This window comes from Gymnodraco acuticeps, unplaced genomic scaffold (genome assembly GCF_902827175.1).
Source record: "Gymnodraco acuticeps unplaced genomic scaffold, fGymAcu1.1, whole genome shotgun sequence".
Taxonomy (NCBI): Eukaryota; Metazoa; Chordata; class Actinopteri; order Perciformes; family Bathydraconidae; genus Gymnodraco; species Gymnodraco acuticeps.
In genome coordinates, this window is record NW_022990398.1 from 748752 (window position 1) to 776301 (window position 27550).

General features: G+C 40.2%; 1 protein-coding gene across 13 annotated transcripts in view; it reads right to left on the minus strand.

Annotated features, from left to right (window-relative positions):
- kirrel3b (kirre like nephrin family adhesion molecule 3b) overlaps positions 1 to 27550 on the minus strand; it is a 170981-nt gene that overhangs the window by 12325 nt on the left and 131106 nt on the right. For 7 of the 13 annotated variants that reach the window (XM_034224753.1, XM_034224748.1, XM_034224747.1 and 4 more), the window contains 6 exons: positions 19938 to 20043; positions 13858 to 14006; positions 13548 to 13675; positions 12972 to 13098; positions 4053 to 4153; positions 225 to 435 (listed from right to left, as the gene is read on the minus strand). In XM_034224753.1, the coding sequence (XP_034080644.1) occupies positions 225 to 435; positions 4053 to 4153; positions 12972 to 13098; positions 13548 to 13675; positions 13858 to 14006; positions 19938 to 20043 (822 nt within the window). The remainder of the gene's footprint in view (positions 1 to 224; positions 436 to 4052; positions 4154 to 12971; positions 13099 to 13547; positions 13676 to 13857; positions 14007 to 19937; positions 20044 to 27550) is intronic. The other 6 variants (XM_034224752.1, XM_034224745.1, XM_034224751.1 and 3 more) reach the window with 1 other exon arrangement.

The following is a 27550-nucleotide window of genomic DNA, read 5'->3' on the forward strand; positions in this document are numbered from 1 at the left end:
CAACTAACATTTGTTTTTTTGTATTTTCGATGAGCAAATTGGTTATGGAATTAAGCATCATGCATACTTCCACATGTCCACAAAAGCACATCCTCACACAAACAGACTCGATCACACAAGCTCACAGACACGGTGATGCACACGAAACACTACAGCGTGGTCACGCATCTACCACTAAAACCACAGTAGTGATTTGAAGAAGAGGAAGGTGGAACCTGTCGAACCTTGGCTCCCACCTTGTTCCTTAAGGCGTATGATCTCGGTGTCTGAGCCGAAGCTGTTCCAGGCGGTGCAGTTGTAGATGGTCTGGAAGTCTGCCGGGACGATGTTACTCATGGTGAGCGTGGAGATCACTCCTTCTTCTGTGGTGACGGTTTCCACGGTGTAACGGCCGGACGTTCCCGACTCCAACACGGTTTCCTTCCATGACCAGGCCTACAAAAGAAGGACATGACATTAAGTGATGATCAGTGGCGCTGTAGAGCAATGTTATGATGTCGTAGTTGCTGACTGGCTTTGTTGTGATTAGTCAACCACTTAGAGATGTCCCGCCGCCTATCACGTACACTGTTGGAGTGAAAGTCAATCAGAATTGTGTTACATGGTTATGTCACTATGTCACGGAAGTAAACAAAGGCGTCTAATGGATCATTTTTCATCTGACACAATCAGCGGGTGGGTATTGCTTCATAAACAATGTATTCAATACCAAACCAATAGTGGTATGCTTAATATGATAACATATTGCAGTGATTACATGCTAAGACTAAGTTTGCACATGGTAAACAGTGCTGTAGCTCTGAATGTTAGCAATTTCATTGTCAGCCTAGTTAGCATTATGAAATTAGCATTTAGCTCAAAGCACTCACAGAGTGTCACAGAGCTGTTATTTGAAGGGGTGTAATGGGAATGTGCTAACCTGCAATCATTATATGATTTCACCTATTGTGTTCTTTAAAAAGTCTTGCACTGTGGAAGCGTTTTGTCGCTAAAAATACACATCTCCATGGAAACTCAAAAATGACCAGGACAAAATGAATGTATCGCTCTACGATAACAATGGGATCGTTACGTCTGGTACCAGAAGGTATGGGTTACCGGTCGATGCAATGCCATTGGCTCATTGTGTCTGGTGAGTTGTTTAGTGAATCAACAAAGTATCCGAGGGAAATTAGTAAAATACTGTTGTAATCTATTGTGTTATGGTTAAAATGTTTGTGTTAACTGGCCATTTGCTGCTGTTCATCTCTGTTTGACAAGCTGCCAGCTCGCTCAGATGTCTCTGGCATCTCTAGACGGAGCTAATGTTCAATGGATAAGTGCAAATTGTTTTTACTGTAGGCAAATCTCTTCTCATCGCAGTGTCTGGATTACGGTGCTTTATGGATTTGGCTTTTGGAAGAATGCAAGTACTGATTGTAGAGCCGTGATTGCTTTGAACTATAAGGAAACAAGAAGTTCAGGAAATAGATACTGTGTATTGTGTTGTAACCAGTTAATGAAGAAAAAGGGCAAGATGAGGAATGTTTTACAATACAAATAAGGTGTACAAGCTAAGAATAAATACATTTCTTAATTGATGGAAGAGCATTTCTGTTACTGATATATACTGACACATTGATATATATATTGCATTGCATGAACATTTGATTGCATTACAAAAACGATACTGTTAATGTTCTTACTGTTGGGGAATAATTTGCTTTGGTATTCAACCTTTGACACAATTCATCATTTTCTCTTTTCACTGTCTCCTTTCTCATGGCCTTGGGTATTCCCAAGCCTTTGGGACCCGTAACAAAAAAATGTGTGCAGCTCAGTGTCAAGAACTGTGCTTCAAATAGTGATAGGATTAATTGTAGTGCTCCACCTGTATACATGTATGTTTGTATGTTTGAATAAAGTTCCATTGTGATTGACATAATTGTTGTTTTCTATGGTTGCCAATTGACCCACCGTCAAACAGTTCATAGCCAGCCATTGAATTATATTCAGTGACTGGGTATGAACTGTTCATGAAGTTGTTATGAACAGTTCTTGATATGTTCATGAACCATGGTTAATTCATGAACAATTCTTGAAATGTTCTTGGTTGAATACTGAATATCCCTACACTCACTGAAAACTCCATTTCATGAATTGTTCATGAACCTGCCTAAAACCATATTCCATGAATTGTTCGTGAACCATTCCAGAACAGGAGTTTCATGAGTAGTTCATGAACTGCCCTAGTGCCATTTAATGTTCATGGAACTTTCATGAACAGTTCATCAACTTTGTTATGAGCTGTTTATGAGCTGTTCATGAATATGGTTCACGGAATTTCCATGAACTTCTCATGACAAGTTCATGAACAGTTCACTATCATCTCACTGGGGTTGCTGCTGTCTCTCTTAAGGAGGGGCAGCTTGGGCGCATTGTTGTAGCCAGCTTATGAACGAGCACAAGCCGCCATGAGGTTCAGGGACATCTAGAAGCCCTTCTTTTCTGGAACGTAGGTTCCCTGGCGCACATTATTTTCTATGGACGAGAGCTCTAGTTAGATTCAGGGTCCATATTTGTCTCGCTGATGAAGAATGTTGATTATTACACTCTGAACTAGTTCAAACCTGGAACTACAGAAGAGTTCTTCAGAATTGATTTGGCATCTCAACCGTGTGGTCAACTCGTGGCTCGTGACATGTCTTGTGAATTCTTCGGCCGAAGCTCCAAATAAACCGTCAGTGTTTGCCATCAAAGCTCCAGCTCTCCTCGTGTCTCTCTGAGTCCTGACTCCAATTGCTTCAGAAGTTTCCCCCACACTTACAATACATGTGTCATTGTACAATGAATTAATGATAATGAATGTTCTATCTGAGATACAGAAAGTCAAACGGTATATCTTGAATAAAAACTGAGTGGGCTCGGATTTTTTCATTTTTTTCACAACAAGGTTCAAGGCAAGATGGATCTGATATGATTGACTGAAGTGAAGTGGTATGATGTAGGACAACAATAGATATTTGCATATAATGGACTTATTTATGCATTGTGATGATAATGTAACACATACCATTTTCTGGGTGCTTTAGTTTGGACTACAACAACCTTGGTGTAACTGTTTTTATGAGAACTCCATTATTCATTTTTGCTAATGTCCAATTAACACATTTTCTATGCTTCTTAAAAAGTGTGAAATACTTTTGGTACTCAGAGGATTAACAAAACGTTGTACTCCTACTGTAGCTTGCACTAATGGATGGGTGGCTGGATGGAGTTGTGAAATGCAGTGTTACATCTTTACAAATTGTGTGTTTGAATGACAAAATCAAGATTTTCCTTTTCTTTGCTTTAATCATATTTTGTGGATTTTCCTTTTTCCGTTGACAGGATAATGTTTGATAAAAGTAATTCACAGTAAAGCCCTATGGTACAAGTGTGAGATGTATGGCCCTATACATTGAATAGACTTGACATCTGAGGTCTAAAATGTTAATTAGTGTTAATGCATTAAGCAAAAGAAAAGAAAGCTGTATTGTTACTATAATAAACTGTTTTGAATACAGGATATTCATTTTTAGACCCCAGGAGTACCCCCTCTAAATAAAGCTGATATTAATGATGTGGCAGGTTGTACATCAATATGATAAAAACACACATTAGATGACAAAGTATGGCAATTAACCACATGTAAACACACAGATGAATAATAAGCGCAACGTGAGCTCTGAGAGTAGGCTGTTTATATAAGGTCCATAAATCTTAATGGGATCAGTGCTAACAGAGCATAATTGTGCATCAAATGAGAAATTGGTAGTTCAAACTGTAATTGAATGCCCACCTTTTCATATGAACACAAATGATGCAGTTATGACATTCTTATCTTTACTCATGCATGCTGCCCAGGTGTAGCTAACAGATCAGTTGTTTACTCAGGCATTATGTTTCGGACGCAGATATGAGAGAGGGATTGTCTCGCTTGCATTGTTCAGGTAGCATCGATCCATGACATATCCTATCATAATTACAGCAATGATGAGATACATGTAAATACATCGTCCAGATGTACTTACGATGCGGTCTGGAGGAGGTGTACTTCGAATGAAACATTTGATTTGTCCTTTTTCTCCGTGTAGCGCTTGCTGAGTCTGTGTACTGGATATAGTAGGTGGGCCTGAAAAAGAAAAATCATGAAAGAAGTTAGAGAATTGAAACATAAATAATTCATTTTCAGTTTCAGGTCATATGACAATTTTGCTCAATAGAGTTTTAGTGGCACATTATATCCTAATTGCTCTCCTGGTCCAAGCAGTAACACCTGAATTGTTATAGCCATTTGGAAACTCTTGGGGAAGATTGCATTGCAGCGAGATATGCCTCATCCCTCGGTACAATCTACACAAGGACACGGCAGGATGGAACGAAGGTCATGAGCGGGGGCCCAGACCTCATTCTGGATCAAGACATTGTTGATTTATGGCTGGCTTGATTTCTCCCGTGGAGATAAAGGTCGCTGGAGAGAGCTGCAGCAGTTCTTTGGAGCGTAATCAGCACTACACAGATGGAAAGAGAAAAATGCCATTGTGGGGAGATAACACACTTGTCGCAGTGTATCACCTCAATCAATTTGCTTGCAGCAGATTCGACCCCTGAACCAAACGGTTGGCAAATAAAACGTAAACATAAAGCCGCAGCTCTCTGTAAATATGAAACCCAAACAGGGACGCTGTTTATATTGTATTGTTTTGCAGTTTTTTGTTATTAATTTTGTAGCTGTAAATGCACACAAAAAGAAGGTTTCTCTCATAGGAATATTGCATATATTGTGTTTGATTAAATGTGTTTATTCGACACATGGCAGTTATTTTAAAACAAAACATGTACACGTATACTGTTTTCTTTTGTATAGCGCATGGTGGAAAGGAGCAGGGAGAAGAACATCTTATTTGACCTGCCCCTTCTTACAAAAAAAATAATGAAATAATTAAAAAAGTCAAATGAAAGCAATAATCTTTCAGTCACAGTTTCTTACAAATACTGAAACGTAAAACCAGAACACAATCAAAAGTCAACTAAGTCTAATTACTGTCTAAATGAAATCTTTACTGGAGTTAAATGATTTCCATGGTGAGCTGCAAGTTTGCACTCGAAGGCAGCGTGTTTTAAACCTCCGTCAGGCTACAAGATCTCGTCTGACAAGGGCAGCTCAGCCTAAACGACTGGTCTGCTGCCATCTGCTCTGGAGGCTGTTCACACCAGGTGACAGCACTAATATGAAGACAAGATGTCACACATGACCCAATTCTGTCCCTCAAGTGTATTTCCCCTTTGGTCCTGAGGAGCGTAACTAAATTACAGATAAAATAGTGCAGAGCCAATGCTTTACATTTACTGTCATTGCTGTACAATAATATCACTTTGGAGCAATTGTGTTAAGCATATTTTAATGTCATTACCTAATTATGTAAAGGTTATAATATGTTATAAAGACAGCTAGCAATCTTGCTGAAACCTGATAATAAACAGCATTAATATCCTAATAACATTTATACACAACTGTATATGTTTTAATAATAAACGTTCTACACTGACTGTTCATGTGTTTTAAGTATATTTGATTTGATTTTATCTTTTATTAGACACACATTATTTTTATTGTATTTTTGTATATTTGTCTTTCATTTTTTGTATTTTGGAAATCGAGCAAATGTCACGAAACCCAATTTCCCCCAGGATGAAGAACTATGATTCTGATTTCCTTTGTTATTTTTCTGCATTGTGCTTGGATTAGTGGACGGTGAGAGCTATGAATAAGAGACCCTAGCCAAATGATCTGAGTGGCCTATAATTGGTATAAGGCTGTAAGAGGATGGAGATGTATGAAGAACCAAGACAATGTAAGGCCTTGTGGAGTGATACGTTTTACCTTGAGGTCTTGTCTGTATTAAAAGGGACCAAGACTGGATATAAGAATTGTTATGACTGACCGATGTAACTTTGATTGGCACAGATTTATTGTATTTTGAGCAAATGTTACGAAACCCAATTTCCCCTAAGTACTATTATTCTGATTTCCTTTTCCTTTGTTATTATTGTGTTTAATATGTTGTTTTTCATCTTGTATTTGTGTCTTGATAGACTCAGCTGATTACGCTTCAATTAGCAGAGGACTGGATATAAGAATTGTTGTGACTGACCGATGTAACTTTGATTGGCTCTTCCCACTATCACTCAGAGATTTCGAGTTTCAACATTTTCACAAATCAGACACCCCGCCTGATCAACTTAATCGCCTTGACATCAAAACTGTGCCTCAATCAGGAGACTTGATTATGTTCACATTAGATCACAATGTAGGTGTTCTTTGGGTGAAATGCCAAATGAACAAACAAACTGAAATAATCTCGTTGATCCACCTCAACAATTTTTTTTAAATCTCAAAGACGGCGATGATCCCACGAAAATAAATTCCATCTCATCCTTCTTAAATAATTGTTTAAAAAGTCGTTCAAATAAAACATTAATCATGTCTCGTGGTTAAGGTTAAGAATGTGGGTTTGAGGGGGTGGCAAGTGAGGCAGCTTCTTGATTAGTGAAACAACTCGCTTCTCCGCCAACTTCCCTCAAACTCTCGCTCTCTGCCATCTCTCTGACGATACATAATTGCAGTTTATTACCTGTCTCTTATTAAAAAGAATTAGCATTTTAATGAGACTTTGCCAGATGGCGTCTTGGTATGCTACGAGAGGATGCTGGAGGCTGCAACTGCTGCAGAATCAATGCTGCACACAATTTAAGAAACATGTGTCTAAAGCCCTTCTTTCACAGGATTGTCAGAAATTAGAGACAGCACTTGTACAGCATGTATGTGATACAAGTTCATAGAAGGACATTTTTACGTGCATGTTTATCTGGAGATGATATGTAAGTATTGGGTTTATATAAGCTCCAACTGTCAACACAGAGTAAAATCGATGCCTGCGTGCTGCTAAAGAGCGATGTTAGTGGATGTGGAAGATCTATTCTATGGATCAGGACTGCAAATGAGGAATATAATTAGATAGCTTTATCTCACCGGCTCAGACCGGGTTGAAAGCGTGTGTGTGAGTACGTGTTTGCTGCTGCTCACACTATGGGATCAGAGCACAAACATGTCGGTAGCTGCGAGGTGGGTGGCTCTACAACATCAATGTTAGCCACAGGGGAGGTAATCAAAAATGTTGGGTGAAAAGTGTCGTTCATTCATTTGAGGAGGTGTTCACTGTGGAGTGGACATTGCAATCTGATTACACAATATCAGTGTGGGTGTCAAAAGGCCAGGGCTTACATTTTCTTCCAAAACTGAGGCATCCGCCTTGAACAAAAGCTTGACATTTCCCCGCTCCCTCATGCCGCTCTTTTGATATCTCTCTTTTCTTTGGAGATAAAAGAGAACATGATACACCAACAGGGCAACTGAAACAGAAGAGGGCCTGGTGTGGTCACTGGTGGCTCCTTTGTCCTCTGGGAGAGGTCCATGTTGAGGAGATCATATTTAGTTCAGTAAACGAACTTCAGTTTCTGAGGTATAATCACAGTAAAGATATAGATACATACTTGTATAGAAACAATTGTATATATGGGTCATTCCAGAATTGGAGGACAATTTAGACACCAACATTTTTGAAAAATGAACCTTTTTTTTTAAATTTAATTTTGTAATGTATTTAGGAAAAACAGATAAGAAACCATCAAAAAGGCCCAGCTAGGCATCAAATGTATATTTTCCAATGAATAATTACCCCTGTTACTCTAATTATAGTAACAGGGTTGAAAATCAATGCTAATTTGAGCTTTAACCTCAGATTGCTAGATGTAGCATGTAATGCTACTTTCAAGGCAAGGACAAACTTGTATATCTAATGCAAGAAAGATAACTTTTAAATGAATATGCTTTATTCTGATCATATCAGTAACAGGGTTGAGTTGGGTTGGATGCTACAAAATCAGATGCTGTTGGTACCTGTACTTGTGGTTAAATATGTAAATTGTAATCCCTGTACATTTTGCTGTATGATGTCCTTTTGTTGTTCTGTTGTTTATGTCTTCTTGTGGAACCTACTGCTGCAGGTCTCCCTTGAAAAAGAGATCATTGATCTCAATGGGATTTTACCTGGATAAATAAAGGTTTTGAATTGAATTGAATTGAATTGAGTGGGTCAGAGTGCCACACTCTTTTAAGACTGAAAAGATTGTAAAAATATGAAAAATAAAAGAGAGGACTTAGGTTTGGTCTACCCATGGCACTAGCACATGGCTTGCTGATGTCCTTTCCACTGTGTCATCTGACTTACAGTTTGTTCACTTCCTGTGCCAATCTAAAAAGGTTTGGGTAACAGGGTTGAACGCATGTTGAGGGACACACCTTCTGTGCAAAATTACTGTTATTTAAAATGTGTTTGTGATTTAACAAATTGATTTACCATTACAAGAGACACATATCAATAGAATAATACCAAAAAAAGTAAATAAAATCCCTATTTTAAATGTTATATTTGACATGCAAGTTGGTCACCAAGAAGCGGGGACAAGAGAAAAATGCCATTTTAGGGGATGTTCGAGAGCTATTTGATAATTTAAATAATATTTTGAAACCACTTTTTCTACAACTTTATATACATTTTGTCTCAAGACAAGTATGTTTAACACAACAAGTGCATGTTTTAGCTTTTTGGGCAGAAATAGTCCCTTTCTTACCCTGAATGCTCCTGAAAGCCTCACCATGCTTTGACTCAAAACGTCTTTACAACAGGGACCAGACTGTCATTTCTCCCCATGTATTTTGCTGCATGCAGTGCGAGCCATACTGTCATTGCTTCACACTGTGAAATACATTTACAGTAATAACTCAGAACAGATGACACTCTTCAGTTCATCCTGTAGCCATAATTAGCCCTTTATCTCAATATGAGAAGTCAAATGGTGCTGAAATAGTCATTTAAACCAGTATTTACAGACTTTGTGGTACGGTCATATTAATAGATGAATATGCCTCATAACAATATACACAATTTGAATCCAACACTGGAGAACCACTTGTGTTTTTATCGAAAGAAAATAATTGATGTGATTAGCCAAAGCAATTACACCTAAAGAGCATGCAAACTGATGATATCAGCGAGGAAAATGATCGAAGAGAAAACATTGACAGAAATCCAGGAATTTGAAAAAAAGATTTAAATATTGTTATTATTATGTTGGCCTATCGCTTTAATTTGCCTTTGTTGAGATAATATCTTTGAAGTGACTTCTAGCTACCAGTTTAAGATCCAAGTTGAATTCCAGGGATTATTATTAGTGGGAACTGACCTTTAATGGGCTGGCTGCTTATTTCCAAACTTCCTTTCCACTTCACTGGATGTACCGAGGGGCATAGCTCAACCATTCACCCTCCCGAGAGAAACAGAGCACCTCAGATCTGTTGTGCTCTAAAAACCTTCCAAGTCTAAACTTCAATATGAACTATCCTGTAATACAACCCCACTTCTAGTTTTTTAAACATAGAGGGGAATTATTGGAAGGTATATGCAAGTAAGTGAGTCTTCCAGGCATGTTACCATGCTGAAATGTAGCTGGTCAAATTAAGGTTGGTTTTATATGTGGTTTGACGTCAAATTGGGCAGTGTGTTCAAACGGCATTGTATGTGGATGTTTAGGTATTAGCAAGAATAATGCAACATGAGCTAACTTTCAATACTTAACTGGACTTAATAGTCTAAAGGACTTGAGACAGATTGTCAGTAATGTGACATTTTGAGTGAGGCTAATCATTATGATTTCAAATATTTGGTGACTTTATCTGAATAATGCCTGTTTGTAAATGTTCTGCATAGGTGGTGGAAGGAAGTGGCTAGTTAGGTGAGACCAGCTGTCAGTAATATGATACAACACCTGAACACTCTGCTGACAGTCATACTCACTATCATAATTTGAAGGCAGTATGAAGTAATTGAGTTTGTAATGTGCTACATTTAAGTATAGGTGTGTTGCATTTCAAAAGCAGTTTTCTCCTTCTCCATTCATTTGCAGTGTTGCAATTGATGTTGGTGCCAGTTTGAATAATAATTGAATGCTCATATGCAGAATAACCAGACACACAAAGTCTGTCCAGAGACAGAAAAACACATATATAAAAACCTGTTGCTCTGTGGGATATTCAGTGATTTTCCGTCCATCCCTCTCCCTTTCTGTCGTAATGGGATTTTATCTACTGCCCAAGTACTGTGTCGTTAAACATATTGTGCCTAACACAAATCTACAGATCTACTTAGGCTTGTGGATATATGAATTAATATGTATTGCATGAATATATGGTCCTTAAGTACACACAATTGAAATCCTTTCAAGCATGTCATAACTTCCAACTTCTGCAGGACTATGGTTAAAGCCATGCATATATATGAAATGCTATATAAATAATCACACGCATGGACGTGCACAGTCCTCTCTTACACACGTAGTTGCTTGGCTAGTGCTTTTGAGATGCAGATATGCTTTTCCACTCTGAAAATGTTTGACTGGAGTAAGCAATATGTATCCATTAGTGACTTAAACACAAACGGCCTCCCCTGCTAGCTGTTTGATTATAATTAAATTACATCCGTCCCCAGGGAAAGCAGGAATCCTCATGTCTATGTGGTTTGCCACAGTGGGAGCCAGTGACACACGACGACAGAGACGCGAGACTGAATGACAAATTATAAACACATGGAATTGAAATGATGGCTTTAAGAAATCGGGGGATAACCGCAGGGAAAACAAACAGCAAAGAAACATTTAAATGTGCAACAGCAGACACTGAACGCGTAAAATATGCACAGCAGTGCCCGAGATCTACTGTATCATGGTCTCTTGCTCATCCCTTATGTTAGTTATTCACTGTCTGGATGGAACCATTGAGTCCTGCTGATGTCAGTGATGTAGGGCTTAAAAGCTGATGAGAGGTGAGGAGCGCTCCCATTTATCTGCAGCTGAGACAGTGGCATAGGACAATCAATGTAGGACCCCCCCCACACCCAACACACCACCACTTCAACCACAGTGTTTGCACTTTCACAAGTTTGACAATCCGATTCGCTTCAAGGACCGGGTAAGAAGATTCTTCATGTGGTTCGGAAAAATAAAACTGATTAATTTCAATTATTCAGAAGGGTAAAAGGGAAGCAGGCTTTTGAATACCAATACAGGCAGGGAGGTACAAAACACAAAATAATAGAGGATGCATATGAGCAGATAAAAAGACAAACTAAGAGACATCCAGAAGGTGCTCGAGTGAAGTCCGCAGAGACTAAATAAACATGCCATTTCAGCTTTGGCTGGTTGCTCGGAGTTATGTTGTGTTATAATCTTTATTAAAACAATCCATCTTCTTTCTCTCACGACGTCTTTTATTCAAAACAACACGCTCTCCAAAGAGATACATGGACATGTTCTGATATATTGTAAGTTATGTATTCTGTTTAGACATTAAGGCGGCAGAAAGGATGCCAGTGGAGGTTGCTATCAACAGAATTGGATAAATTAGTCATGATTTTTCCTTACGCCTCTTCTGCCTTGATATCAACCGAATTCCTGGCAAAGAAGGAGGGTTGGATTCATAGAAAGTCATGGTTCTGATCTTGTGCTGAGGGAATACTGGTATCCCATTCTCTCTGAAATGCAAAGCTGACGTCTGCGTTTTGAAAAGAACATCTTAACACACGCTGTTTGTGGCTTGATGTATCTTCAACCCCAAATCAGCACCAGGGTTGCTTACAGGCAAACTCTTTTGTTAGCTTTCGAAAATGTTCAATGATCTCAGCATTAGCTCAACATCATCCCGTCAGCTGCTTAAAACCACCAGAAGGACACATGGAAAGTGGAAGATGTTAGATGCAAATCCCACAAATGAAAGCTTTAGCGCAAGTTCAATAAGGAAGACCTAACACGAGTCACTTACACGTCACTCTATGGCTCCCTTCCCCCTTCATTAAATACGAGGGCGTCACCCCTCAGCAGCCAATCCCTGCACATGCTAAATTCCTTAAATGCCTGCTCTTCCTCCCTGTCAGTTGTCATTGCAGATGATCACACGCAACCCGCCTCCACCCCTCTCGCCTCCCGTCTCCTTCAGGACAAAGCTAAACCTTCCTCCTTCAGACCGGTCCCACCTACTCATCACCACCACCAGTGTCTAGACCCCGGGGATTTCATCGGAGCGGTTCTTTCCCTCCTGAATGATTATCCTGCAAACCGGGGCCTAATCGCCAAACACCATTACATTGCCATGATAATACAACAGGAGAATCATTTCATTCATATGACGTGTAAACAATAAATATGTAATTCTTACATCACGTCTCTCCGGTTTGAACTAAGAACCTCTGCCACAGCGAGGCATGCTTCCTGAATATCAAGCGCTGATAATGAAGTCATTTGTTTGAGAGTTGCCAGGTCTCCCACCAAGGCTGGTATTCATTAGTCAGTCAGTGCCTCAGAAAAGGCAGCTTCACTGTGACTCACACAGAATATAATTAGCATGTTAGTACATCTCACCTGTTCATGCAATGTGTGACCACATCTTGTAAAGAGTAAGTCTATATTTATTGCTTTTTCTCTTCAAAGGCTTCACAATGATGAGAGTCGATGTCTTTTGCTTTCTCGTGAAAATTCATTAGCATGTGCATGCTATGTGCCACACACTGATGAGTGCACACACATTAGTGTCTCAAAGAAACTGCGATACTAAAAACAAATGAAAATACAGCGAAGAAATAAAGCAGCATATTCTGTTGGAAGCTTTTCAGATTCAAGGCTTTTATATATCACGGAGGGAACAGAAGACTGACTCCTGTGAGAAATTGATTTCTTTTTGTCACCGTTGACCCCAGGATTCACGCTTGTATGTGAATGCATTTGACAACTTTGTGGGTGTGCATTTGAGCCTGTCTGCGTGAAACAATAACACTGCTTACCATTGACAGTGAGAGACACATCCTTCTCCCCGTTTCCTACGCGCGGGACCACAGCGCGGCAAACGTATTTCCCAGCATCCTCCTGTCTCACGGATTTCAGCGTCAGGAGGTTTTCATTGCTAAGAACCTGCAGCAAAACAAAATGAAAGACGGTCAAAAGCAGTGACAGCAAAGGGACCTTCACATTGGAGTTAGCTTCAAGGCAATGTTATTGGAAGGCGAGACAAAAAAGCCCCCATTTAATACCTTAAAGGGCACCTCTCCTCAATTATTAAAATCCAATTTAGTATCTGAGCTCAGTCGAGAAAATGGGTTGGCTTTGGCCTTTGGTGTTGACAAAATGAAAAGGTAGAATGTGGGAATGTGTGGATCAAATCAACAGATCTCAACTGAGAGCATGTCATCAGGCTGGGAATGTAATGCCTCAAAATCGTAGGGTTAACACATGATTATCACATCAAATAATCTACCAAGAGTATTTCATGATGCTGAAAACATATAAAGTCCAATAGGCTTTATCAGAGAAAAGCAGCTTTGACTCTTTTGTAAGCCACAGTAACAAATCAATACACTCACCACTCCAGAGCCCCTCTTCATCCACACTATAGTAAGAGAGGGATTCCCTGTCCAGGCACAGTTGAACACGGCATCAGATCCAAGGTCCACCTGCAAGGACTGAGGCTCCGCGGCCATGCGAGGACCAACTGTTGAAATAAACATCATTTATTGTCTGTGCTACATCAAAAAACAAGCTTCAGCTGTGTTCGCGCCAGCCCTTGCATCTCCTCGTCAAAATAAACAAGGCAGTAAGAATCCATAAACCATGCATTATCACGCTGCGGGTATTACTGGAAAGGCATGCAGTATTTCTTAAGGAGCCACTCACAGTGGACGTCAACATTGCGGCTGATGTTGGTGCTGCCAAGAGGGTTGGTAACCTCGCAGGAGACGGGCTCTGTAAAGAAGGAGTGGTCTACAATAACCTCATATGTGTCGCCGGAGACCTCCTTGATTATGCTTCCTCCTTTGGCCCACCTGGTGAGACAGAGATTAGAAGACGGTTGGAAATGAGAAATGAAGGGAAAAGGGGGAGAGGAATTAAGACGGGTTTTCACACCGTCTTCTGCAGCATTCTTTTGTGCGAATAAATCATCATTCTGGAGAAGGTTTTTCTGTGCTGGCTTCAGCATATTTTGGTGGCAGCCGTCCATGCTGTGACAAGCTCCCTGGTGTCTGGGAGCAGACAGACGTTCCTCATTACGCGAGGCACAGAGAGCAGCGCAGAGTGCCAGCTTAGAAAAACAAATCACAGAATGACAAATGGGTAGCGCCCTTACCTATGAAGACGTCGGTTGACACGGACTGTATTACACACAACCGCTGATGTAAATAAATTGACACGGGATCACATAAAGAACATCTGTTTGTGTTAGTGAGTGATAGCTTCTGTGACAGGGATACAGATCCCAGCCACGTGTTTAGATGAGACTTTTATGATGTCACGGGCAGCGGCGTCTCGCTCTGCGTGGTGTGGATGGCTCTCTGCTGCTACATCAGACAAGGCCCATTTATAAAAGTGAAGCGAAGGCATCTGTTGATGTCTTGGATCTCTTTGGAGCATTTTGACGGTGCTGTGGGACATACAATGCATCGTGCATCTAAACCCTTCCATCCTCCACAATAGAGATGTGGCTGCATGCTGATGTGGCAAACGAAAAACAACAACAACGGAACCGGCGCCTGTCTCCATTTTATATTCCTGACGGTACGGAGAGCAGTTTTCACGGGATAGGGAACTCATTTGTTTTCCCTGACTAAGCTGGCCTCATGCTTCACTGAAATGCTATCATTTAAATGAGAACATATTACCTCATTCAATCACCAAGTGAAGTGATGCAGAATCCTAATTGGGCTTCCTGGAATTGTTTTGCACTTTTTTATTTTTTCAGTACTACATCTTTTCAAAGTTGTTTTCATGTGTAGACAGTTGTTTTTGGCCTGTTACACACCTGGTAGTACTACTTGTATAGTGTCTGGCTTTTAGCGTAAACAAACTAATGCATACCATACTTGTTGGACGGAGAAGTGTAAAGACCAATATCGATGGTACAGTATAAGTAACACCTGGTGGTGACAAGTTAAAAAAAAGCAGTTGGCAATCTCTCCGTAAGGCTCACTGTGTGGCCAGCTTGTGGTCTTGTCCTCATTAGCAGATGGAGTTATCCAACTTTTTGTTGAATAGTCTAGATGTTGTAAATTCAATGTTGTCTTCAGAGCACTTTGTGGACTTCTTGATCACATTGGCTTATCTGAACACAAATATCTCAAGTCCATTTATAAGCTTTTCCGGAGTTTTCTATCAACTGATAAACAGTAAATAGTGCCTAGAAGGAAACAAATAGGCCTACCAACTGCATTTCTATGACAGCTGGATCGACTCCATCAGCATATGAAGCCCATGTGACATGATCAAATGCTCCAGCACAACTAAAGAGACGTCAGAATGTGCTCTGGTGAAATGTTGACTATTTCGACAATGATGTGTGATGCATAAATATCATGTTACTGTTTCCATCTACACTCTACCAGCTCATACTGTAGGAGTTGTAAGAGAGTAAGGACAGATGTTGGGGCAGTCTGCTGCTCCCGATAGGAGGTTGCTGCAGCCGGGTTTGGGAGTCCTTGACGGTGTTGGAGCGAATAGAGACTGAATGCCGATGTCTGAGGGGAGCTCTGTTGATGTGCTGGGCCTTGTCCAAGACTCATGTCTAAACATAGCTGGCCCAGGGTAACACAAACACCTGCATTCCCATCGGGAGGTTAGAAGAGCCGGTGCGAGCTTACTCAAAAGCTGACTCACTTTACACCGCTGCTTCCTATTCAGGGATTTGATTCAGACAAAAGGTGTGAATCCTGTGCGCTCAAGAGTATCTGTGTGTGTGTGGTTGAGTGTGCAAGCATGTGCATACAAGATGTATGTTTTCACATACTCAATGGTCTGGAAGCTGACACTGTTGTAGAGATAACACGTGTGCCGTGAATAGTAGCAGAGACTGAAGGGGACATGGAAAAGTGGGAGGGGGGGTTGTATTTGCTGAATGTGATTAAGGTAATAAAACAGTAATAATTAAATTAGGCAGGTATCTGTGCCATCAGCATCAAGACCCACCGTAAATCAGGTCCCACAGTTATTATCAGCATGGTTAAGCACAGCACAGCGCCGCTCCACTCTCCCTCACATGCCTATTAAAAGTGATGACGATTAAATTCTCAGAGAAATATAAAATAAATATGCAGGTTAGGTTACAGCATGCTGTAATTCTGACTTGGACATTAATTACAGAGCAATTTTATTTGATGTCAAGGAATAAAGCGAGTCCAGGAATGTAGTTATATGCATGAAAACAGTGTCATATAGGCTATGCCATTAGACCTTGAACAAATAACTTTTAAGGGGAATTCAGGTCACTTCAGTCAGTTTGATAATTAACTTTTCAGTCGGATAACAGACTTCAAATGTTTAGTCCAAACTTGTCAGGGTCATTTTCAGCTTGTTATGGTCGCATTGATTTGTATTTGCAGGTGCACTTTAATCTACGAGTTTGAACAACTTTCCAGGCATTGCACCTAGGAACTAACTTTAGCCCTCCGACACTTTAGAGTCACATTACTGTCCTTGACGCATTTAAAGCATGTGTGGCTGCTGCTAATGTTTGCTTACTAGCGTCGCAAATAATAATATTCCAGACACCGAAACAGTGACATGTATCAATTAGCTACCTCAAAAGTGTGCATATAGAGGGGACAATATGGAGAATGTGGTGACAAGTCTGAAGCAAAAATCCAGCAGTAGCAACAACAACAAAGAGACGAGAAGTGTGGTGAGGATTCAAATGGGTTTTTTGCTGCAGTGTCATGCATGGGATGAGCTTTTGTTGTGGCTGCGTGCTTGTGCGTGCAGACATGGGACCTGATTTGCTTTGTTTGGGATTCTTTCTCTTCTCTCTGGTGGGTTCTTGTTTGGATCTGAGAAAACCCTCTGTGTCTTCATCAGAGGCTGGTTGAGTGATTATGATGTATGCCAGTTAGCCCTCCTACCATTATAAACAGTAATGAAGATGTTCCGACCCGCTCGTCAGAGAGTGTTGATTCCCTGAGTACTGAGTGAAAGGCATGCCCATTACTCTTACTTCATTCACACTGTCATCTTCTCTTCCAACCCTCACACCAACACTTCCCTGATCCCCTGACTTCTTCCCTCTTCACTGGCCCCTCGAGCTGTGCTCTGGCAAAAAGTTCAGGTACCATTTTCACGTTCAAAGGCAGATTTATTGAACCAGGGTGGCAATCATGACAGGTGGTAGGCAGCAGAAAGCACCATGCCTCTCGCTAGTGCCCCCACTATCTTGGGTCTGTGTGTCTCAAGTGTCTATTGAATTGGACGATGGCAAAGTGGCGCAGGGCACATTGGGAATGGATGGCTCTCTAGGGGATGGAAAAGAGGCCATCCGTCTAAGAACTACTCTGTCCTTGTGCCGTATCTGATCACGGGCAGACAGAGTGTATTAGCACTGAAAAATGGCCCCACACTGCTTGACCAGCTTCCTGCCCTCCTCAGTGATATTGCTCTATAGGGGGACTTTTGGGGGGCTCTCTCGAGTTGAAACTTCTCAGGCAAGCATTATGAGCCCCAAAAATCCCCTTTCTGCCATGCCCTGAACTCCAATGGTGCACGGGAGTCCTGAAAGGCGTGTATACATTTGCAGATAAATCTAAATGGGAGACTATAAAACTGGTGGAGAGTATAACCTTGAAGTATGAGAAGTTATTAGTCTGTGTGATATTATTTAATCCTACAGTGGATTCTTCCAATGACAGAGAGCCAGAGCAAAAGCAAGATAAAGAAAGAAAGAGACAAGGGAAGAAATAAATTAGAGAGTGGGAAAGTGGCAGTTTTACTCCCTTTTAGCTTCAACAGCCAACCGTTTTTCCCTCTGTAGTTTGTCAAACTAAAAGGAAAAAGTCTCAACTGCTATTACGTCTTAGCTGTTGATACCCCGGGGAGAAGTCTGAATTTAACATTGATCCAGTCTCTCATAACAATAGAGGTGAAATCCCTTTGCTGGTGCAATAGCCGTCCTGTCTATGCACCGACACAATCAAATACAAACCTTGTTTTCCACAATATCACTGCCCTCTACTCGTTTCTTTTTCAAAAGGGCAGAATCCATCAAAAAAGCAACATCTCTGTTTTGCCACCTGTGAGTGTGTTGTACATCCATTTCATTTCCCAGTACCATTACAAGATTCAGAGCCGGCCAATTCCCTTTGCTATCGATTTCATTCCATTTATTTTCCGCCATGTTTTTAAAACCTCCCACGCAGAAAACCATCTCTTGATAAATCACTCGAGTATCACACTTCTACAGTGCCATGCAAGACTTTATCAGAATAATAACTGTCCATTTAGTTATTTTATCACAATTACAGAAGTTATACAATAAATAACAAGTGTTACTGAGAACGTGCCCATCAATAAGCTTTAACAAACGGAGGAAGTGGATAAGAGGAATGCAGCTTTGTTGACTTGATCTCTTAAATGAAAAGTATTACATTAATGTGAGCAAAGCTGCTGCCAGATGAAGTTTTAGTACAAGAAAGGCTGGTTTGTCTACAAATTCACTTGTTTATTTTGTTGCATTTTCTTTTTCGGTATAACTGGATTTGCGGTATGTCAAGTTATGTTTCATTTGCAACTGTATTTTCAGTGGAGTTGTTTGGCAATCAACATAAGGTTGGGATTATAATGGAAACAGGAAATGGGATGATGAACATGATGTGTTGCTTTATTGAATCATTTGTTTTTCATGTATTTTCTTACAAGCCCATTTCCCAGGGACTCCCTCAGATATTGGATGATTCTGCACTGCACAATGTACGTACAGCTATGCCGGTGTTGAGCCTCTACAGGTAGTACGCTTTATTTAAACAGTAGGTTTAAAGCACAGAAAAATAAACAAGACCTGTTATTGAACGTAATCTGGCATGTTGTGAAATAACAGCATTCTTTCTTGTGATAGGGTTGTTGAATACGTTTTATACAGGCTACAGTAAAAGGTTTGTAGGGTTAGCTAGAGCATGAAATGGGCAGCCATCTGGTAAAGTAAAAGTATGAAATGTGCAACTGTGTTTTATTGGTACAAAAGCTTACCATTGAAGCATTGGTAATGCATTGCAATACCTTGATATGTTTATGTTGAAGTTAAATAAAGTGAAAAAGTATTTTGTCATCAACGTTGACATACAGCAACAGCAAAAGTGTAGCAAACTGATAGTAAACACCGTTTTGAGACATTTGAATCATCTTAATAAAAAACAAAATACCATAAAACTAAAACAAAACCTGCATGGGCTTCAACTCAATCTTACAGTACGCATTGTCATCCATATCCAAACATTCCTTACAGCATACACATAAAAACACAGCACACCCCCGGGGGGGAAACCTGCCTTCAAAATGTCGCTATAGCAAAACCCAATCTCTGAAAAGCTGTAATCTTGACAGCTTCATCAGATGTCACGCACATTATGTTTCCAGCTTTCCTCCAACACGCTGATGGACATTTCATTTTCAAGGGAGATGATATGACCACAAAGCCAGCAGCTATGCAACACAGCTCTGTATTGCTTTGCTGCAGCCCAAAGGAACAAGACAAGGTTTCCCTAAAGAGGTACTTTTTCATTATATTTTATCAACATGACAGAGTGGGCAGATATAATGGTGTCAGGGCATCAAGAGCAGGTGTCTGTCAATGATTCATTTGAATACTAATGTTGATACAATTGATTATCAACCAACATAAATATTACAGAATCCTTTTGAAGTTAAGTGTACCACCAGTTCATTATATTTTACATTACATTACTCTTTTGCGCCATGGAATATATCTTTTGTTATGATCTCACCTGTACAGTGTGACGGGAGGGTTGGCTTTTGCAGAGCAGTGGAACTTCACAAGGTGGCCCTCCATAACTGGCTGAGGTTCCACTGAGAGATTGACAAGTGGGAGATCTAAAACAAAAAGAGACAAAGACAACATTTAGACACCAAGACAACAAGTCAACTACAGAAATGGAGGCTTCCTCAGACATCCGAACTGTATGCAAAAGACAAACACCATGTTGCTGACATTTTCAGAGGCTAAATAAGGCTCAGAAAGGAAATCAATTAGAAGATATTTTGCAGAGAAGACAAATTAGACACCTTATAAATAGTTTATTAAACATGCAACCTCCAAAGAAAGGAGTCAAACCCTCTAACATGAAAATACATTCTCAGTTTGATTCAGGGGACCAACATTTTCCAAATGTTTTTCTCTTGTGACCCAAAACTGATTCAGCAGCCTTTTATTAGCTCTACCACACATACTGTATTGTTGGTAAATATGCTCCACTTAAAACCACAAGGAACATTTTGTTCTATTTGGATTATCCTGCAACACAATGTGGCAGCATTTAGAACAGTTGTGACAACTTATCACAGTCTGTGGCAGCATTTTCTCCGAATAACAGGCAATTGCCTCCTGAATAATTTGATGCCCTATTTGTTATCTTTCCACCACCCACCTAAATAGTCCAAGCCCAGCTGCTGAATAACAATGTAGCAGGGGTGGCCAACCAGTCAGAGGTTAAGAGCCACATTCTTTCTATGTTACTGCAAAGAGCCACATCAAACACACAGTCACTGATACCGCTTGTTTCAGTTTTTTGTTTTCTGGAGACAAGATTTCAACCACGTCACTGATGCATTTTTGTGGCATTGGGATATATATTTTTTAAATCCTCTGGAGCAGAGAGGAGCTGTGGATTATTGTTATTGATTAATGCATCAGTGTTTCTTAGGGTCAAAAACACTGAACTCACAACTTAAAATGAAAGCGTTTAGTTTATTTAATAAAAGAGCACATGTTCAATGTGAAAAGTGACAGTAGTTATAGATTATTTGCAATTTGGTGCTATATATATATAAAAAATAAAATTATATATATTTTGTAAACACCTTGAATTTCAGGGGGTGCGCGAGGCTCCGTTGGCGGGGCGCAGCGCCCCTCTAAGACAATGGTAGGGGAAACACTGGGATAGTGTTTAATCAACGATAGGTTTTCCCCCCCTCAAAGGTGATTGGTTCACTGCATCGCAGGTATTATTGTGATTGGCTCTTGGGCCACATCAAAATTTGACACGCTGTCATCCTCTCATACTGACACCTGACACCACACATACGTGGGGAGAGCCGGGACGAAAGTAACACGGGACGAAAGTAACGGAGCGATTTTATCCGAGCCCAAACAACTTTGACCGGCCAAATTACGTCAGAATTATCAACATTCAATACTTAACAGACCTACTAAATATCAGGTTTAACTGTCAGGAGTAGTGTTGTCACGATTCTTTCACACACAGTGACGTCATAGCTACCCACAATGCAACGCGCGCCATATATTTTTTTATAAAGACGCCATTTTTCTGGAGGTGCAAAAATCCTGGCAATGCTATATAAACAGCTAGCTAACGTTGCCAGGTAGAGCGCACTAGGTTTTTTTTCTGATTTAACGACCGAAGAAATCGCTGCATGTCTTCGGATTACATCTCTGGACTTGAGGGGTGTGCTCTAGGTCGTTACCAGCGTAAACTAGAGCTGTGTGGGTTGTTGGATGTACAATGTATGGAATTACGACCCTCAAAAGTGGCCTTCGTCGATTTTGGCTGCATCTACGTCTATCTTCTAGAAACACCAGGTGAATACCCCACTTGTCACAATAATATTATCATGCCAATGCATATATGTGGTATTTTAGAGTTGACTATATTGATTAAGGCAATCGACTATGATATTCTGTATGCACCTCGCGTGAAATCGTTGATACCGGAAGTACGGTGTCGCCCTCGGCCCAAAACCCGTATGTGTGTGTGAAAGAATACCAACATTTTGGTTTCGATACCAAGTCAAGAATTGCGATTCCGATTATTTTTCGATACTTTTCTTAAAAAAAGGGAAACAGTCTTAAATGTAATTATTGTGCTTTATTTCACACCAGAACCAGAACCATAACACAACCTTTTAAACAATGAGAACAATAAATACAATAAATGACAAGAATTCGTATTAAATAAAATTAATAAATGTCTTACAGACAGGCCTCATGGTGTCCGTAGGCTTGCCCTCAATGTCAGAGATATAGCTAAAATACATCAACATGTCGCTTCTGGCATCTTTTTTGTCAACAAGCCGAGGCGCAGCGGCAGTTGCACTCCCACTGTAAAGCATGAGAGGGGAGGGACTTAGAGCGTGCTTGAGAGGGGCGGGACTGCAGGGACGGCTGCAGTGCAGGGATTGGAAGCATACAGTCTATGCGCTGGTAAAATGGCACTTTCTCACCGGAGTACTTTTCCCCGTCATTCTTAAAGTACCGATACTAATGAAACGGAGGAATCGTAACGTTTTAAACGGCAGGGTATCGCGGTATACCTTTCAAGTATCGGTACACCGTGCAACACTACACTCTTAGAAGGGATGTGTCAAAAATGACACAACATGTGTTGAATTTCAACACACCTACAGTGTGCTCAGGGACAACACGTGTTGTGTTGATTTGTGTAAATCATTTTACACACAAAATGTGTTACATGCCCCTAACACATAATGTGCACATTGTGTGTCATACACGTAAATGTGTAACCAAGATGAACGCACTCATTTGTTATTTCTGCACATTTTGTGTTATATTTCTTTAACCAGAATTAACATTTGGTTGTGTTATATCTGCACATTTTGTGTCAATGACGATTACTGGAAGTACCAGGTGGTGGATATGGTTTTTATTCAAAAATCAAATGCAAGAATACATTAATTGGACATTTATTTACAAGGATTTCATTAGCACAATATATCATTAAGAAAATAATTTTTAACATTTAAAAACATTAATATTTTTCGAATTCATCAAATGTTGACAGAACAGATAATTCATAAAATCACACCTAAAAAAAACCTTGGTTAAAACAAACTTAATCTTCAGCAAACTATTGTTGCATGAACATAATCGTCAAATGTTTAATATCACTGAGTCACTACAAGCAGATGTTATTAAATATTAATATTAAATATACAGTACTTAAGAGTTTTTATTATGAAAATGCCAAAACATTTGAAGTCTTTGACATTGCATGTGTTTCCATCCAGCTGTTATCATACAAATATTTAATTTGCACAATATTTAATTAAGAAAGTAATTTAAACTTCCTCTAATGTTCTCTCGAGAATAAACAGATCAGTTTATAAAAGCCCACCTAAAAAATCTTATACCTCGGATTCAGATAAAGCTTGTCAGTGCTAAAATCCGAAAGTAGATCAAGAGGTGTAACATCAGCAACATCGCCTAATGTTATCATTTCAAAGTCTTCAGTTTCTTGCATAACGTATGCAAATAAATGATCATCAAAGTATTGAACTTGCAGTATTCTAATGAGAGAGTGAAATGTCTCACAGTAGGGTATAAGTTGAATAATTTCCCCAAATAAGTGCTCCCCTTGATGCTGTGTTTTAAGGGGCAGCACAGATCCAGTCCTGTATGTCCAGCCCTTTATCGTCAGCGAATGTGTGACATAAATGATGCTATTCATCGTGACATTTCCATCTCGGGCTGATTTCAGTCCCTCCAGTATAATATCAGCTTTTTTCAGAGAACCAATATTCACAGGGCAGGCATTGTCGACGTTGCACTTATTACTGAACGGGTCACCAAGCTGGAAATGATACATCTGTTGAACCTGATGTTTCTGAGCTAGTTTTTGCAATATTTTCCTGAGGACAGGGTTGTGTCTTGCGTCTCTGACGTGTACAATATCATCACAGGACACACCCAGAGACGGAGGGTCCCCGTGAGGCTCCATGTTGAGATTGACCCGCACGTAGAAGGAGTCGACGCCTTTAAAAGAAGGCGAGAAGAGCTGGGAGCACAGCTCGGAGTATCCTGAGGACAGGAACGAGAAACGGAGATGGTTTAGTCTCACAGAACATAAGACTGAGGTTTCAAGAATACAGAAGAACACGGACTCACCCTCTGTGTTGATCCGGTGTTTGAGAGACGAAGGGTCTCCCTTCTACACAATATAATATTTGCAAGTATAGAGTAGTGGCTGATGTTTTTAGTCAGAAACAGTTAACCTGTAGTGTACACTTACTACTAATAAATAACTTTAGTGCCGAGTTATTTATTTGCACTGTAAGAGACTGTATATTAACGCAGCCCCTGTCGGTCTTCTCACTCTCACTTTCCCGCCACATCTGGCCAAACAATGAAACCTAGCCAAAGTAGCTAGATAGCATTAAACATATAGCTGCTAATGCTATCAATATAATGCCAAATGAAGAATGATGGTCACAGAAAAGAGTGTAAGCTAAATTAAGTTAAAATAAATATAATAAAAAAAGAAGTTGGGCCTAAAGGAAACATAATTGTCATCCAGGCAGCTAAACTCAAACAATATGTAGCTGTTCAACATTGGCAAAAACATTTTTATTTAAGTTAAAACATATTTATTTAGACTCCTTGCTCACATTATGACAATATCTGCTCACTTTGTTAAAAACGTTTTGTTTCTGTAATAGCTTACCTTAGACGCTCCTCCGCTGACACATCCATCCTCCACAGCAGCCAGAGGTGAAAAGGGCAGTTTGGATATTTGATGGACAGTTGGACAGTTGAAAAATGATACATTTGAAATAACTTAACCGTGATTGGGCAGGACAGTGGACACACTAATGTGTTGACTATGTGCATTTTTATTTTACACATGTGTGTGTAAAATGCTTCAGAAATGACACTGAATGTGTTGAATTGCCTTTGACACAGCAGTGTGTAAAAAAATGACACATTACTTCTAAGAGTATAGTCAGGAGTCAGTGTCTCTCCCCCAAACTCACACATATACAATTCGATATGAACTGAAGAGCCGCATGAAACTAGGCAAAGAGCCGCATGCGGCTCGAGAGCCGCGGGTTGGCCACCCCTGCGTAGTGTATTTAACAGGTGTGGGAGAGAACATGCTATTTTTACTTTCTACTTTATATTCATTTGCGAATCAAAGGCAAACTTGACTTGATAATGAGTTTTAGTAAATGGCCATTTGATCACAGTGAATGGTCCATAGTGCAATTTAAACAATGAGCAACCTCTGTGATACAGTACAATTAAAAACAGTGCTTAGAATAACAAGCACACAGATTATTCAAATTTAATAAACAACTTAATTTATCCTAATTGACAAAGGTGGGATTCTTTTGAAGATACGTTTTTAATTTCCATATCAATCCAGTCCCATGTGAAACAAACAGCTTTTTACACCACAGACTCAGAGGATGCATTTTAAGTAGCTGAAGCTTTCAAACCAAGCTTGTCAAGGTTTCTGAAGTATATTTTGATAAGCACTTCAAATGCAGCGAGGTCAAATTGATCAAACTGACCAATGTAGTTGTTTATGCTTTTTGGTCTTCTTACCTCCCTGTAGTGTGTAGGTTTTTTTGTGCTGGTAAATGGTCTGTGAATACTAAAATCCCCCCTGCCCTGCCATTGGACTCCATTGTTTACTTCTGCAACATAATGACATCACTAGGTAACACTCACACTTCTATTGCTAGAGCTCCAACACATTGTAGTGAATAGGCTAAGGGGCGGGATATATTTTAGGGGTTGACCTATCACAACAGAGGTGGCCAGCTAACCAATCAGAGCAGACTGGGCTCTGGTTTCAGACAGAGGGTGAAAACAGGTGCTGCAGCACAGGCAGTATGAGGAAAATAGTGGAGTATTTACTAATAAAAACAAATTGTTAAGGTTTAAAGAGTTTTTCGCACACTGTTGGTTTAATTGTTTATGTCGTGTCTACATACGGGAAGAATAGTCTCGATTAACTAATGTGTTAGCTGTGAATTGTTTTTTTCCAATAATATTTTAAACTACCTTAAACCCACTGAAAACTACTGCAAATAAAACTGTAACTGTTTATGAAATGCCACTTCAACAACATCATTGCCGTTCGGTATCAGTGACACAGTGGAAAAGCATCATGGGCAGTTGATTAGTCACATAGGAAAAAAGCTGGTTCTGGTTTTTTTTAAGCTGGTGCAGCCATCTGTTTCAAAGGTGTACTAAGTCTTTCTGCTCTGTGTTCAATAATACTAATGTACTAACTGGGGACTGTGTTTGGATTTGGATGAATAGCAATAGTGGGCATGGAGATCCACACAGAATTAAAGAAGCACACAAACAACACTGTAATGAAGCCAAACAACATCATAGTTATGGAGTGTGAATGTGTGTGTGTGTTTGTGTGTGTGGGCATGAAGTGTGGCAAAAATGTGTTTTACCCTGTGGCTGTGCAGATGCTCTGGGCTGGCTCAGCTGCCACAAAGCCCCAGAGAGGGAGGTGGTCCAGGTGCTGTATACCTCCCTACTCACACACACCAAATTCCCCACCAGGAGACTTATTTCCCTCCTAGACAGTTGTCCCCAACCCCCACTACCAACAACAACCCTACCACTTTCAAATCCGTGAGCTCCACCTGTGCCAGTTCTCCTCAGGCTAGTAAAGATAAAAACAACATTGTAGATCCTGGAGAGTGAAGGCCACAGTGAACCAGCCAGTCTCTCTAGGTACTGAGCAGCCATCTGTGTGTGTATTTGCATGTGTAGGCCCATGTTTAAGGCGGGTATGTGTGCATATGAAAGGGCATGTGGGTGTGATAATAAAACAGAAAAACCTATCCATGCCTTGAGCCTAGGTGTTTTCAGCATCGCAAGTGGTTAATTGCTTGGACAAAAATGTAGGCAAAGGGAACCTCGGGGGCAAAATGACAGATGTGGTGTTGGTGGTGCTGGTAATAAAATCTAGTAAAAAGCTGGAGAGAACTGAGAGAAGCAGACATAAGAAAAGAGAGAGATCTGGAGGGCGTGCACGGCTAATAGACACAGTGTATGTGTAGAAGATAATTCGCAAGCCTTCTCACCATTTTTTTTCCTATATTGTACTTTTCAATCATGCCAGCCATTTTTCTCTGGTCCTCCCGCCAAGAAACTTCTAAGGACACAAATGCTCATTAGTGTCAATATGGCTTTTAATTACTGTTCTTTTTCAAATGAGTTAGCCGTTTAAACGGACCTTCCCTAAAAAAAAAACCTCAGTCGAACTCAGCTAGGGGTAATGTCATGACGACTTTACATCTATTTCTAAGTTAGACAAGCACTTTGTTGGATAGTTGTATCTCCCACAAGCGAAGACAGCGATGGGGTCACAAGCTGTCAAAAGTCTGCCAGCAAATGCCTTTGGTGTGAATCAGGGACTGTTGATTCTCTAACCTTTGACCCTTCAGATATGACAGGTATCTACTTATTAAAGAAGTCCATTTGCCACTTTGATGTATTAATGCATAGTTAGAGGGGAGGAGGGACGGATGAATAGAGGGAAATGGGGATAGTAGGACTGATCGGAGCTCCAGTGAAAACAACAGGATGAACGAG